General features: G+C 42.4%; 1 protein-coding gene across 8 annotated transcripts; it reads left to right on the top strand.

Moving 5' to 3' along the window:
• The first annotated feature begins 5,829 nt into the window (after nt 1-5,829).
• Nucleotides 5,830-16,238, top strand: galla-1 (cytosolic iron-sulfur assembly component galla-1). Of its 8 annotated transcripts, none has more exons than XM_076202980.1 (6): nt 5,855-5,874; nt 6,167-6,217; nt 7,971-8,026; nt 12,667-12,746; nt 13,748-13,928; nt 16,076-16,238. In XM_076202980.1, the coding sequence occupies exons 3-6, from the start codon at nt 7,972-7,974 to the stop codon at nt 16,174-16,176; spliced, it is 417 nt and encodes a 138-aa protein (XP_076059095.1). In that variant the 5' UTR covers nt 5,855-5,874; nt 6,167-6,217; nt 7,971; the 3' UTR covers nt 16,177-16,238. The 8 variants fall into 8 exon arrangements, with proteins under 8 accessions (XP_076059099.1, XP_076059095.1, XP_076059101.1 ...); XM_076202983.1 differs by lacking the exon at nt 5,855-5,874 and adding an exon at nt 5,912-5,927; XM_076202981.1 differs by lacking the exon at nt 5,855-5,874 and adding an exon at nt 5,928-5,945.

Raw genomic sequence — 16,238 nt, 5'->3', positions numbered from 1 at the left:
ACATTTCCGTGTCATATAGTGCCAGTGACCAAAGTGTGCAGCAGCTACGACAGGAAGTGGCCGACATGAAGACTTTGCTTAACCAGTTTTTAGCCGAGAGGGGAAGCCACCAACTACCACGTAGCCCCGCTCCACGACAGGATACTACCTCCTGCTGGTACCATACCCGCTTCGGAGCCAAGGCGCTCAGATGCACACAACCATGCAGCTGGTCGCAGGGGAACGCCAAACGCGGGGGTCGGTAACCACCCCTACCCCCGCTAACCATACCCACACCCTCCTCTCAGTACATGATCGCCATTCTGGCCTATCCTTCCTGGTAGACACAGGTTCAGCCGTCAGCATCATACCCCCGACGGAAGAACCCAACCACGGTACACGTTGGCCATCCTACGACCTGCTTGCAGCCAACGGTACGCCCATCGCAACGTACGGCAGCCACCACAGCGTCCTGGAACTCCACGATGTCAAGTTCCCTTCGACATTCGTCATAGCAGCGGTACAGCAACCCATTCTTGGCTACGACTTCCTCCAGCACTACAATATGGTAGTTAGCGCCCAGGATAACTGCTTGTACCACGGCACAACAAGCATACCAGGAACCACCACTAACGCAACTTCCCTCCAGATATCGTCACTCCAGCCCGATGGCGATTATGCACGCATTCTACAGGAGTTTCCCCAGCTAACATCGCCAGACAAGACCAACACCACCACCACCCCTCACAACATCATGCACCACGTCCAGACATCTGGACCCCCAGTATACATCAAGCCTCGACGACTTTCCCCAGAAAAGTTGGCCGCTGCCAAACAGGAGTTCCAAGAACTCCTAGACCAGGACATCATCCAACCATCGGAGAGTGCTTGGGCATCACCACTCCACATGGTTCCCAAGCCACCCCCACCGCCCAACCAATGGCGGGCTTGCGGTGACTACCGTGAACTTAACCGCATCACGAAGCCCGACCGCTACCCCATCCCTCGACGACATCCTCGTAGCCTCCGATACTCACGACCAGCACAACCAACACCTCCGCCTCCTCTTCCGCCGCCTCCAAGATTATGGCCTCCGGGTACACCCGTCCAAGTGTCTCCTCGGAGTTTCATCTCTCGATTTCCTCGGACACCGTATCTCAACGGCAGGCCTGTATCCTCTCCCTCAAAAAATCGACACCATAAAAAATTCTCACAGCCAACATCCATCAAAATGCTCCGACGATTCCTAGGAATCGTCAATTATTACCATAGATTCGTCCCCGACGCAGCTGCAAAACTCGCTCCCTTGAACGACCTCACCAAGAACCATTCCATACGGTCGGTCAAACCTGTGAAGTGGTCTTCCGAAGCGACCCAAGCATTCGGGCAGGTCAAGGCGGCAATCGCTGAGGCCGCCCGCTTGTCCTACCCGGTAGCTCACGCCCCCACATTCCTTACCAACGATGCCTCCTCCTCAGCAATTGGCGCCGTCCTCCAACAGAAGATCAACGGCCAGCTCCAGCCTATCGCCTTTTTCTCCAAACGTCTGGACCCTCCTCAAATTCGCTACAGCGCCTTTGACAGGGAACTGCTAGCCATAGTCTCGGCCGTCAAGCACTTCCTTTACTTCCTTGAAGGCCGGCCTTTCGTCATCCTTACAGACACAAGCCACTCGTCCATGCCCTAGACAGGGTCTCCGACCATCACTCCCCAAGAGTCTCCCGGCAGCTGTCATTCCTCTCCCAATTTGATACTCGAATTGAGTATATCAAGGGAGAGGATAACCAGGTGGCCGACGCCTTGTCTAGAATCACCTCCAGCATCCTCCCTGACCACAACATAGACTACTCACGCATCGCCGCATCTCAGAATAACGACAGTGAACTCCGCCTCCTACGTATGCACGACACCTCATCCTTACAGCTAAGACAGCTTCCTAACAACCCCGTACCATTGTGGTGTGACGTCTCCACAGGCAAACCCCGCCCGTACATCCCCGCCTGCCACCGTAAGGACGTCTTCTCCTCCTTCCATGAACACAGTCATCCGGGCATCCGTGCGACACAACGCCTCATCACGGATCGAGTCGTCTGGCCAGGCATCAACAAGGATGTCAGACAATGGACCCGGACCTGCCTCCCCTGCCAGACGGCCAAGGTTACGCGCCACGTCCACGCACCACTCCAGCGTTTTCCTACACCCACGGCACGTTTCCAGTCAGTCCATGTGGACATTGTGGGCCCCCTTCCGCCTTCTTGTGGCATGCGTTACCTCCTTACGTGTATCGACAGGTACACCAGGTGGCCAGAAGCGATCCCCCTTCCGAATATATCCGCCGAGACGAGCGCCCGTGCTTTCCTCTCCGGTTGGGTATCCAGATTCGGCGCACCTCACATCATTGCCACCGATAGGGGCCCTCAGTTCGAATCTGACCTATGGTCCAGCCTCCTCAGGTTCCTTGGCACCAAACGCAACCGGACTACCGCTTACCACCCCCAAGCCAATGGACTCGTGGAACGGTTCCACCGCCAACTGAAGGAGTCGCTTAAGGCACAACCTTCATGCGACTGGATCGACGCTCTTCCCCTGGTGCTTCTCACGATCCGCGTCACACCAAAGGTCGACAACGACATTTCCCCATCTCAGCTAATTTACGCTGAGAACCTTCGCCTCCCTGGGGAAATTGCCACGCCTGCCGTCGGCGATCCTGACCGTCACGCCCTCCTCCAACTTATCAAGGAGACATTCGCCAACACCCGTCCAACCCCCCCTCGCCCACCACAACCTCAACCGGAGCACCTTCCCCCAGCCCTGTCTACAAGTGACTACGTCTTCCTCAGGCGAGACTCCAAACGAACTCCTCTTCAACGCCCATACGATGGCCCCTTCCGAGTCCTCACCAGATCAACAAAACACTTCGTGATCAACCGAGATGCCAAACCGGATCGCGTCTCCATCGACAGGCTCAAGCCGGCCCACCTCCCCACCACTCCCCCTACCAAAACTCCAGGGCCACCACAATACCTCTTACAACATGGTCCTAACCCAATCCTCACCACCGAACCAAGTCATTCCCCACCCCCCGAAAAACTCTCCCCTCCAAACCAATACTCCCTTCCTGCCCCTAACTCCCCACCACCACAGCACCTGCAGCAGCCCCCCCCCCCAACCAAACTCACACAGATCACGCGTACGCGACGGCGAACCCTTATCCTTCTCCTATCCCACAACCACACCCTTCTACAACTGTTCCTGGCACCCCCCAAGATCCTCCCCACTCCACGCCCCCGCTCTACCATGCAATGCAACAATTCTCACCCAACCTGATGTCTCCACAGCTCCATACTCAACCGACCTCTCATCGCCAGGCCTCCGACCTCGACAACACCACCCTGCACTCGATCCCCCCCCCCCCCCATCAAGGCCCTCCTCGCCAGACATGCCCCCTGACGGCATGACCACTCGTTCGGGGCGATTGATCCGAAGGCCAGACAGGTTCAAATACGTCGCGCGCGTCGCTCCCTATCCTCCTCGACGCCCGCTTTTGAAGAGCGGGGGGAGTTGTGTAGTGACGTGATGCATCCTACGACCCGTCACACACTAATCAAAGAAATCTTCGGAGCTAGCCTTTCCAAGTTCCTGTAGTTGGCAAGCGTAGTTCGCAAGGGTGTCCCTGCCAGCCAGCGGTGAGCCAATCAGGAACTTGGAAAGCTCCTCACATTCCCGCCAGCCTCCTTTAAAAGGTCGGCGTTTCGCCGAGATGGGCAGAACAGTACCGACCAGACCGACCAGCGCACAAACTACATCTCCTCGTCCAGTCTTCTAGCTGTCCCATCGAGCCTCGCCGTCGTCATCTGCTACCGCCTCGCTGACGTTAGGCTCCACGTCCAGCTACAACCATAAGCTCCACTAAGCTGTGGCCTTGGTCCGAGCTTCACCTATATTTCTCATGTGACACTTCTAGTGTCGCACCTTGTGGCTAATTCCCAAAAGAAAGAGATTAGATATTTTGTGTTGATTTTCATTTGTCCTGCCGTTGTTCCAAACTAAAACTACTACACCCACTCCGTCCTGAGGTACAGGTAAATTTTGGAATTAATTAATAGGTGACCTTAGCTGCAATGTAGCATTCACTATAACAACATGTTGAAATTGTCGATGGCCTACTACCTTCTATCCCGTGATATTTAATATTTACTCTTACCCTGGGATGGACTCCCCCTTTATTGTCCAACACTTGCTGACACAGCTGTAGAATAATGAAGTATATAATTAATGATACTACAGTGATCTGGTACTCACTCATACTGTTTTGGTACCTTTTAGCAATATTTTGTTGTTCCTGATGCATAATGCAATGTTCCTTGTTGTGATGGTGCTCAAGTTTTGGTCTCAAAATCCTACGTGTTACGAACATTTTAGTAGTATTAGCAAATCTATAATAATGTTTATGTGTCATATGTGTACTGATTGGTAGTACTCATGAGTGTCTATGGTCCGCTTTACCCCGTATGTTGTCTGTGTAACTTAGTATAGAAAATCAGTCTAATGAGGACAACAATGGAAATAAGCTTAAATGTTTTTTTGTGTTATCCTTGGCATTTGTATTTATTTCAAACTATGTGTTCTTTTCATTATTTGCACTTCATGTATATTGATTCAATGCCAAATAAACATGATAATAATAATAATAATAATAATAATAATAATAATAATAATAATAATAATAATAATAATAATAATAATAATAATAATAATAATAATGATAATAATAATAATAATAATAATAATGATAATAATAATGATGATAATAACAACAACAATAATAATAATAATGATAATAATAATAATAATAGTACTACTACTACTACTACTACTAATAATAATAATAATAATGATAATAGTAATAACAATAATTATAATGTTTTCAAATCAGCAAAGCTGTGCCATACCCTATGCCCAGGCCTACGCCTGAGGCAATATCACTACCATACTGGTCACCCCGGAACCTGTTGAAGTTACTTGGAATGCAAAATTTACTAGAATGTAGGCTATACACAACCACGTAGAATTCCTCTCACCACCACAAAATAGTCCAAGTCAGTACACTTTGTAGCTAGCCGAACACCGACGCCCGCCCTCCCAGCCCGGGCCATGTCTGTCCCCTTTTCTGTCTGCTGAAACTTATCACTGGTTTATAATTCACGTAACCAATCGATTGACTGATGGGGAGAAGAGGGGCCAAGGAGGGATGGATCGATGGTATTCCGTTAGCTGGAAAATGTACTGACTTCGACTTATTTGATTAACAACTGCCCATCTACTCATTTTACCTTTTCTTTGCCATATTTTCCTTTCCACACTAGTTTCGTTTTTTTTCGCAAACAAATACCTATACCTCACTTTACTCGTACATGTGCTTCTATTTTGGTCCCCGTACTTTTTTATACCTCCTGCATTTCCACTTTGCAACCATTTTCCATATGTATTTTTTTCTTTCTGTTACCACCCCATTCACCTCTCCATTTTACCATTCACTGCACTGCATTATGTTTCCACCTAACCACCCCCCATCTCATACACTGTCTTTGCACAATCTGACGTTTTCTCCTTAAAACATAATTATCATCATTCTACTCTCACGTTCTCTTTTTTCACTGCATCCTTACTTTTTCTTTTTCCTCATTCAATTCGCTCACTTTCATTACTTCTACGTCTTCCTCTCCTGCGTGCACTTCAATTTTCCTTCCAACACTATATAATACCTCCAGCTCTTCCCTCTTCTTTTATAGTCAGTCTTTCACAAGTTGCAACTTTCTTCGAAATGTGACCGTTTTCTGTCACTGATTTCCTCATACCAGCTGAGTATTGTAAACATCAGAAATCTACGATAGGGTAAAGGGGTGGCAGTTTTTTGTTATTACTTTGTACGCATGGTCATGCCTTCGGTGCATCCTCAGTGATAGGTTTTAATGTGTTGAAAGGAGAGATGATTATGAACTGAATGTGACTGTATAGGGTGATAAATTAAGATGAAATGGATAGGATGAATATTATCATTAATATTATCATGGAAATATTGCAACTGCGTACAACTATGTATACACGTAACACTGTACTATAACTACTTGCTGTTTGAGGTGAATGTTTAATTAGTTCCGGATATCTTATTTTTTGCAATTCACAGGTCAGAATACAACGGCAATGCCTGATCCAAAGAGTGTTGATTAACTGATAGGTAGGTTGGCACAAACGTAGTACAAATTCCTGTTTGTTGCACAGTAAAGTGTATTCTGTGACGTTCAGTTTTTATTTCTTCTCTCGTTTTCGTCGTAGAACTCATGTGTGACTGTTCTTTCATGTAGAACATATCTAAGGTAGATTCGTCATCTTTTAATAAAAAAGTTAAGTTTGGTCCCTTAACATTTCACATCTTGATCTTCGTTTGTTTCAGTGGACGTCAACATTCTGAAAACCCACATTTTAATTAATAGAGTGATTATGTGTGTCACTATGTAAAGGTTGCATATCTTCATATTTGAAAAGGACTTACGTGAGGGAAAAACAATTAAAACCTGTGGGAAAAAAATCGAGCAACAGAAACTTCTAATCTACGTTTGAAGGGGATTTTTTTTTTTTTTTGACATCCTTAATCATAAGCCTTTATTTTTTTTTTTCGTTTTTTCCCCAGACTATTCTGTTCAGCTTAGGGAAATATTCAAATCATTCAAAGGGTTATTATTTGAACAAGACACAACTCCACAAGTTACGGCCTTCGGTTTGATACGTTTGTGGGTATTTTTTTTTTTTTTTGGTGGGGGGGGTAAATATCCTACATAGTTTAAATTAAAGGGTTTAAACCTCAAAAAGAATATTACATTATAATATCTTCCCTGCCATAACGTTCACATGGTGAGCACGACTTCGAACATAATCGCCATCGCACCTAACCTAATCACTTAACAACAGTCTTCTCGAACCCCCTTTCCCCCTACTTAGAGATACATAAGATTCCCTGGAAGAGGCCCTAGTAAGAGACGAGGGTTATGGGTCCAATATGGCATTCGAAACACATTGTGTATTGCCGACTGTGGCCATAACTTGCGTGGAGAATATTGTTGGGCCAAGAGCAAAACATCTTTAGATTGCTGTTTCCAACTTGTTTGGATGAAATAAAGGGGCATTCTTTATACTTTTTTTTTCAATAAATACCTACAAAATCGAGATATTTCCTCTTGAGCCATTGAAAAAATATAAATTAAATAAATAGACTTGTATGATCCTATCAATGTCTAACCATCGACAATACGTGCATTTGCACATTCACACATCATGAAACGGACTGCTCATGCGATTGTCTTCGCGCTCCAAATTGTAGACAGCATGTCTCAAATTTGTTACATATTTTCAATAGTTATACATTCTTTACTTTTTACGTCATTATGTTTGCAGTACATAATTGTGACAAGTTATTGGCTGGGTTTTCAATATATATATTTTCAATGTACTATTTCTTGGCGTGGTTTCGTAGTTCTGAGTTGTAGGCTAGTATTTTTATATTTTCTTCTCGTATCAAAACTGCCCCAGACAAATAATGACAAGCTATTTAAAATTTGAAACAATGTCACGCATTTAGAAATATGATGTATACTATATATTGAAAAGAACTTTGAGATAAAAAAAAAATGTTAAAGTGTATGACGTAGATCATGAAACAAACATCTAGAAATGTCAGTTTCGTTTTTGACTTCACTTTTTACGGAACTGTATCTGTAAGTTACTTATAGATAAATGACGTGTGTAATGAGAAAATACATCGTCCGAAGATATTCCGAATCTGAACGGAAGTGTACACTTCACTGGGTTGAATGGGGGGGGGGGGGGTATAGAGATTGCAACCCTCCCTCCCCGCCACAGGCTAAGGTACACATCCCATATATATATAATTATAGTATTGTTTACTTGTTTATTTATTTATTTTAATCAAACAGAATGTCAAACCAAAAGGAAGATGAAGAGCTACAAGACGTTGCTTCTACAGTATATGGTTAGTAATGCGGTTATTTATTGTTGGTCTTGTGTTGGACTCGTAACTTACAGCTATTACCCTTTCAGGTGAAAAATCATAGCTCATAGTGTAAATTTTATGGTTAATACACGTTACTCGTATACACATTCTGTCTCGATGTTGCATGCATATAACGATATTATTTTTATTATATATTATCATTATTATCTTATTTTTTATTATTTATTATGTATTTGATTTTATTTATTTTTATTCATCTATGTATTTGTCTTAATTTTTATTATAATTATTTTTTTTATTTTTATTTCTAACCCCCCACCCCCCATCTGGGATATTGGCTGCATGTTATTGTGGGGTTAAAAGCTGCTCAGTAGCATGCAGCTAATACTTTAGGGTCTACATGGGGCGCCCCCTACAGATCAGAGCCACACATCATTTTGTCTGTGGTAAATGAAATCTCTATTCATAGAGAAATTATGATACTTTATTGTACTGAGACAGTCCTTCCATTATACTGTCCCCCCGAACTCTTGTTACTGTCATGTACCATTTCTCTGAATATTAATTTTCTTATTTTGCCGAACCCTGTTGTGGTGGAAAAGAATACTACCACCAACTGCTTTCACTTGAGTTGTAAAAGGCAACAAAAATGGGATGGAGGTAGGACTAAGCATCCTTCTCCCTATAGCCCCAAAGGGGACATTCCTAAAACAAGCAAAGGCATAAGAGGGTCTGGGATGAGTTTTCCATCCAGAACCCTAAGGTTTGGGTCTTTTAATGTGTGTGGGTGTGGTATAGGTGAGAGTAAAAGGGAAGAGAGAGGCGATATGTTTGTGAGAAGAAAGATGGATATGTTGACATTGAGTGAAACTAAGTTGAAAGGGAGGGGCAAGTTTGAGTTTGAGAGTGTTGTTGTTGTTGTTGTTGTTGTCGTTCCCTAGACTGTCTGTCCGAGCAGTCCCGTCTCCCCAAGGAATGCTACAGCAGAAACTGGGTTTTCCCACAAATCCTTTATAGAGTGTATGTTGTGTTGTTTGCGTGCATGATTGTGTATAATGCAGTCTTCCATTATGTGTTGTATGGTATGGGGTGAAGTGTTACATCCTGGGCAGCACCCAGCACTTCTAAGCTACCAGAAGAGGCTGGATGACCGCATTGTGAACAGCTGCCCAGGATGTAAAAGTTTGAGAGTGTAGTTGGGGGGGGTGTAGAGTGAAGATAGGACATGTGGTAGAGTGGAAGGAGGTTTCTTCAAGGTTAATGTGGAAGGAGGTTTCTTCAAGATTAATGTGGATGAAAGTGAAACTGGGAAGGGAGATGTGGATTTTTATAAGTGCATATGGGCCTGGTAGTGAGAAAAGTGTAGAGGAAAGGAGGCTTTTTAGATAGATTTAAAAGAGTGCATGGGTTTAGGGAGAAATGTCAATGTAGTGGTATTGGGAGACCTAAATGCTAGGGTAAGAAATGAACCAATAGAAGGAGTGGTTGGGAAGTGTGGAGTTCTAGGCAAAAATTGTAATGGAGAGTTGATGGTGGAGATGTGTCTAGAAAGAGAGCTGATGATGGCAAATACAGTGTTTAGGAAGAAAGTCAAGCATAAGTACATATGGGAGAGGATGGTGGATGGAAGGGTGTTAATGGACTATGTAGTGGTAACCAGGAAAATAGTAGGAAGAGTTGAGGATGTACATGTTCTAAGGGGAGAGAGTAGGGTAATATCAGCTAATTTTTTTGGTGGAAGGTAAGTTGAGAGTGGAGGATAGATGGAGAAAGAGGAAAAGGACAGAAGGTAAGGAGGTACTTAAAGTAAACTGCTTAAATGAGAAAGAAAAGGAGAAGGAATACAAGAAGAAGCTGAGAGAGGAGTGGTAGTGAAGGATAGAGCAGAACTAGGAGTGGAGGAGGCATGGGGATGGTTAAAGGAGGGAGTCACAAGGTGTGCAAAGATGGTGTATGAAACAAGGAGAATAGGAGGAAATGGAAGGAAGGTTAGTGAGTGGTAGGATGAAGCAAAAAGGTTGTAGAAGAGAAGAAATGAGCTTTCACAGATTGGTTACAAAATAGGACAAGAAATCATATGAAAGGTATAAAGAAAAGAAAAGAGAAGTAAAAGCATAAGGTAAAGGAGGCAAAGAGGAGAGCAGATGTGAAATGAGGTAAGAGTATGACAGAAATTTTTTAAATAAAAAGATGTTTTGGATAGAAATTAAGAGAGGAAGAGGAGGTAAATCAAGTAGAGAAGAAAAGGTAAAAGGTGCAGATGGAGATATGATAATGGAAGAGACGGCAGTAAAAGGAAGATGGGTGGAGTATTTTAGGGAATTGATAAATGTGAATGAGGATAGGGAGGGAAAGGTAGTTGCAGTGGGAAGTGCTAAAAAATGACAGTGATGAGTGAGGAAAATGAAGGAGAAATAAGGAAAGATGAGGTGAAGGCAGTTGTTAAGATGATGAGAGCAAGTAAGGCATCTGGGTTGGATGGGTGTCATGCAGAACCAGGGCCTACATGTAGGGGCGGGGGTGCATATGCCCTGGGGTGGCACATTTAGGAGGGCAGCAATTCTAGTCTGGACATGCTGCCCACAAGGCTGACAAAATAATTATAATAATAAAAAAAAATGTCCAAGAAGCCCTGAATATTTTACCACAATATACGAATTTTGCATTAGAGTCAACAGAATATGAAATATTTTTCCCTTATCCCTTCTGCAATAGGGACATGAAATAACATTTGTAAAACCTGTCTAATTATTTCACAAGCTGATAGCTATAATAGGCAGTAAGGAATGGTGGAAATGGGAAGTGGTGATGGGGGAAGAAGGAGGGGGTGTCACTGAGAACTGCTCTGGGGTGGCACTTAGGCATGTAAGGGCTCTGAACAGAATATCTAAAAAAGGGAGGTACAGTGATGGTGGACTGGCTGGTGAGGTTATTTAATGTATATTTCCACTTTACAAGGGCAAGAGGGAGTGTAGTATTTTCAGAGGGATCAGTTTGTTAAGTGTACTTGGGAAGGTTTATGGGAGGGTTTTGATTGAGAGGATTAAGAGAGGAAGAGAGGGAGTAATTGGTGAGGAACAGTATGGGTTTAGGACAGGTAGGGGTTGTGTGGATCAGATTTTTGTGATAAGACAGATATGTGAGGAAGCTTTAGGAAAAGGTAAGGATGTTTTTTGGGCCTTTATGGATTTGGAAAAGGCTTATGACAGGGTAGATAAGAAGGCACTGTGGGAGGTATTTAAGATATATGGGATAGGAGGAAAGATGTTAAGAACAGTCAAGAGTTTTTACAAGAGTAGTAAAGGCTGTGTTAGAATCGGAAATGGAGAGATTGAGTGGTTTGAGGTAGGGGTGGGACTTTGCCAGGGATGTGTTATGTCACTTTGGCTGTTGAGTTTATACATGGATGGGGTGGTGTGAGAGGTAAACGCAAGGGTAATGGGTCAGGGATTGAAGATGGTTAAAGAAAATGAAGAAAAATGGGAGACAAGCCAGTTGATGTTTGCTGACAACACTGCAGTTGTGGCAGAATCAGAGGAGGAATTGAGGAAGTTAGTGACAGTTTGGGAAGGTGTGTGAAAGAAGGAAGCTGAAGATAAAGGTGAGTAAAAGTGAGGTGATAAGATTTACAAGGGGAGAAAGTGGTAGCAGACTGGAAGTATTAAGCGAGAGAGATTGATAAAAGTAGATAGTTTTAGATACTTGGGTGCAAATATGTAATGACAAATAGACATTTGGGAATGGATGATAAAAGGAGATTGTACGAAGGGGTGATTGTGCCGACAGCACTGTATGGGCCGGAAACATGGAACATAAGAGAGGAAGAAGGGAGGAGTTTGAATGAGTCTTGAGATGAGGTGTCTGAGAAGTATGATAGGGGTTACTAGGCTGGATAGAGTGAGAAATGAGGTGAGGAGGAGAATGGGGATAGAAAGGGAGTTGGGAGATAGGGTTGATGAAAGAGTATTGGGATGGTTTGGACACATGGAAAGAATGAGTGAAAAAAAATTAGTAAAAGAGGTGTGGAAAGCAGAGGTGGAAGGAATGAACATGAGGGGGCAACCAAGGATGAGATGGATGGGGTAAACGTGATGTTGAGAAAGAGGGGAATGTCTGTTGAGGAAGGATGGGAGAAGACAGAAGACAGGTGAATGGAGAATGGTTGTGCATGGATGATGCTGTGATGCATGAAAGGGAGTGGGTGGGGGATGGGGGGTGAGGGAGTAGGTGTGAAAAATAATTTGACACTGTCCAAAGGGATTTTGCCCTGTCTTCTCTTTTTCTGCATGAGGGGACAGAGAGGGGGGTATGACAATTAAACAAAGTGGCCTTGCTATGGATGTGTTGTGTCTTGCAACACTGCTTCTGACCCAGGGCAGTGGATGAGATGCAGGGATGACCTGTCATTCAGGAGGAGCCAAGATGAGAGGGAGGGAGTAGGGTGAATGGGAGTGTATGTGGGGATGGAATGGGTGGGAGTGGATTTTATGCCTTTGTTTTTTGGCTACCTCCCTTGTAAGGGGGAAAAAGTCTTTGGTATATGTATTTAAGAGGTACAGATTGTAAGCAAATGGAAGCTTTAATGGTGATAAGCAATTAAGGTTGAATTTACATAAAATTTGTATGTGCCCTTGACATATTTGTTTTCTTGGTTGCAGATGTTCTTCGTCTTATTCGGGATCCTGAAAAAGATGCAACTCTAGAAGATCTAGCTGTTATTCGTGAAGATGAAATTCAAGTTAGTTGCTGGGTTATGAGATTTTTTTTAGGCTGATTGGTTAAGCTTATTTAAGAGTGTGTGGAGAATTGAATGGAAATGCAGTTGTGTTGGGGATTTAAATGCTGAAGTGGGATGTCACCAGTAGATGAAGTAATCATTCTTTTCATAACCCAAACCACATAGTACACAGTGGGCATAACTCCCCTTATAAGGGGGAATGACAGTCAAATCATGCTTTTTGGCCCCAACTTTACATGGAAGAAAAATACATAACAATGATGATATTAAATCTTCTTGATTTTCACTGATTAGGAATCTGGTGCCCCACAGTGGGAGGGAATGGTCCTCAGGCAGTCCTATAAATCTCTAGGAAGAAATTTTGGAGAGTTGTCTGTGTTATATTAGTGTGTGACAGTTTCTATATCAATTTATAGTAGTAGGAGGAGAGTATTTGCCAGTTGTCAGCTCTCCTTATGATAAAAGAAAAAAGTGGAGGGAATATAACTGAAGATGGTAGAGATCTCGGACTCAGTCCAGAGACCAAGTGTCAGCCCCTCGGCTGTATCTGCAGATGAAGGTGAGGTTGTTGACATGTTGTGATGATGAGCAGGAGATTGATTCTCTCTGATGTTCATCCTGCAAAACCATCATTTGCATGTACTCATTATTAGTCCCATGCAATGAAAGATAGAGAGGAAGTTGGGATAGAAAAAGAATATGTGTTTGAAGAAAGAAGTATTAACATGTCCAAAAATGGTGTGTGAGATGAAAAAGGGTGAGAACAGAAGGAAAGGTAGTTAGTGGTGGAAAGAAGATATAAGTGAAATACTTTTGGAAAAAATTAGGTATATACATGACAAATGGTTGCATAGAAAAAATAAAGAGGAATGTGATAGGCATAAAGAGAGAAATAATGTATATGTATTTCCCATGTTGTCTCATAGTGATGAGCATACTGAATTATAGTGTACAAATGCAGCAACTTTAATTTTTTATGAAGGCTTACATTCATCACACAGGTCTCCCGGATTAATAATGACAAGTATTTTATTGCCATCAAGTTTGTACCTACGGTGTCCCATTGTTCATTGGCAACTCTTATTGGACTTTGTGTAAGAGAGAAATTGCGAAGATCACTACCATATCCTTATAAGGTGGATATAAAACTAGCACCTGGAAGTCATGATACAGAAGATGAGGGTAAGAATTCATACGGACATTCCAGTAGGGACAGTAGTGAAATGTGATTATAATTTATTAAAGTCAGGTAAGTGCAGTGGTAGGATTCAACCGGTTCTTATTGGTTCTTACGAAACTTTTTAGGGGAATTTCATGAGTTACATGAACTGGTTATTAAAAAATTGGCTTATACAGGGCATGATACAACCTAAATAATATCTGCATGCTACTGGGCTACAGTAGTGAGAGAACCTGTTGTTAATTTTTTTTAATCACATCACTGGATAAGTGTAAAATGATTATAATAAGACACCTGACAACAAGAACAACCTTTCTGGCCACATTTATTTCTTTATCCATTCACACACTCTCCATTCATTCCTATCTTTTGCAATCTCTATTGCTTGCTCATGCATCCAGTGATCCCTTCAGTTCATCCAGGCACCCCATTTTTGGTCTTTCCCTGAAGTGCACTCACTTCTGGTTTCCATATTATTTTGACCAATCTGGCCTCACTTATTCTTTCCATATATCCAAACCACCTCAGTACTTACAGTATCAGAATTTTGAGAAATATCAGAAATATGTTAAAAAGCCATAGTATTGGTTGATACTGATTTTGTTACATGTTTAAGCCATTTTGAACTGGAGCTTTACTGCACAGAACCGATTGTTGTGGACTTGTTATCTATAGAAGTGGCTTCTGTCATTTAGAGTGAAACCTCTTTGATTATGGGTTCAATATTGCTTCTATTTTCATAAAGAACAAGGTTAAGTCTCAAAATTAATATTACTCTGTAGTAATATTTTTTTCTACCATACCCTTCTCATGATGAACATGGCTTTGAACATGGAGACAATGCCAAGATTCTTTAGGATGATCTTAACAAATTGTTCACATGGTTGGTGAAATGGGAAATGAACTTTAATATCTCAAAGTGTAGCATGTTAAACATAAATGAATATACCTTAGATAACACATTTTTAGAAAAAACTGAGTGCAGGAGAGACTTGGGAGTTCTAGTGAGTCCTGACCTTAAATCCAGGAAACAATGCATTAGCACCAGGAATAAAGCTAACAGAGCATTAGGTTTCATTGCTAGGGCGGTTACGAATAGAAGTGCAGAGATAATTATCAAACTCTATCTAGCATTAGTTAGACCCATCCTTGACTATGCAGTCTCCATCTTATAGAATGGACATCAATTCACTAGAATCAGTACAGAGGAGAATGACCAAAATGATACATGGTCTCAGAAATTTACCTCATGAAGAGAGGCTTAGGTACCTTAACTTACAGTCTCAGGGAAGACACAGAGTGTGGGATGATCTAATAGAGGTGTTTAAGTGGATCAAAGGCTTTAACAAGGGTGATGCAAACAAGGTCATCATATTAAGACAACAGGGCAGGACTCGCAGTAATAGATTTAAACTGGACAAATTTATATTTAAGAAGGAAATAGGCAAGAATTGGTTTATTAATAGGGTGGTCAACGAATGGAAAGAGTAACCATGTAGTGAGTGCTGAAACTATCAATAATTTTAAGAAATGGTCAGACAACTTTATGGATGGGGATGACAAATGGTAATGGACATGGAACTGCCTAGTGTAGGCCTTTTGGTCTCTTGCAGTCTCCTTCATTCTTATGTTCTTATAACATTTGCCATTGCACCTAACCTAACCAGTTAACAACAGTGTTCATCTCAAACCCCCTTTCCCCCCTACTCAAGGATTCTCACATAAGATTGGCTGGAAGAGGCTCTAGCAAGGGCCAAGGGTTGTGGATTCAGTATGGCAGTCGAAACACATTGTATATTGCCTACTGTGGCCATAATGTGCATGGAAAATATTTACTGTTGGACCATAAACATACAACTTAAGATTGCTGTTACCAACTTGTTTAGATGAAATAAGTAGGCATTCTTTATAGGTTTATAATTTTTTAATAATAATTTTACTCAATTGATACATTCATATACCAAGGGCTTTTTCCCCCTGTCAAGGGAGTAGCCAAAGTCAAGGGCATAAAGTCACTCCCATTTACCACCCCTCCCTATTTTCTTGGTTCCTGGATGATGGGTCATCAGTAATTAACTTGATAAGAGGGAAAAGTTTTGATCCTCAAGATATTTTTCCAGCTTCTTTGTAATTTCTTTTTCTTTTTCAGTTAACAAACAAATAAATGATAAGGAAAGAGTTGCAGCAGCCTTGGAAAACCCAAACCTTTTGAAGATTGTTGAACAGTGCATAGTGGAGAATGACTATTAACTGTAAGCTTACCTGTAAATATATTTTTAATGCTTATGCTTCATTGATTGTGTGTGTTGAGT

The sequence above is a fragment of the Oratosquilla oratoria genome, chromosome 19, assembly GCF_046742065.1.
Source record: "Oratosquilla oratoria isolate Oo_2021 chromosome 19, ASM4674206v1, whole genome shotgun sequence".
Lineage (NCBI taxonomy): Eukaryota > Metazoa > Arthropoda > Malacostraca > Stomatopoda > Squillidae > Oratosquilla > Oratosquilla oratoria.
This window is presented reverse-complemented; position numbering and strand designations above follow the sequence as displayed.

Excerpts from the sequence above, each read along its gene's own strand:
- galla-1 (XM_076202978.1), top strand. The coding sequence starts at position 7,708 with ATGTCAGTTTCGTTTTTGACTTCACTTTTTACGGAACTGTATCT. Across the intron at positions 12,747-13,747 it reads TTCGTGAAGATGAAATTCAA|GTCTCCCGGATTAATAATGA; the intron begins GTTAGTTGCTGG and ends TTCATCACACAG. Across the intron at positions 13,929-16,075 it reads TCATGATACAGAAGATGAGG|TTAACAAACAAATAAATGAT; the intron begins GTAAGAATTCAT and ends TTTCTTTTTCAG.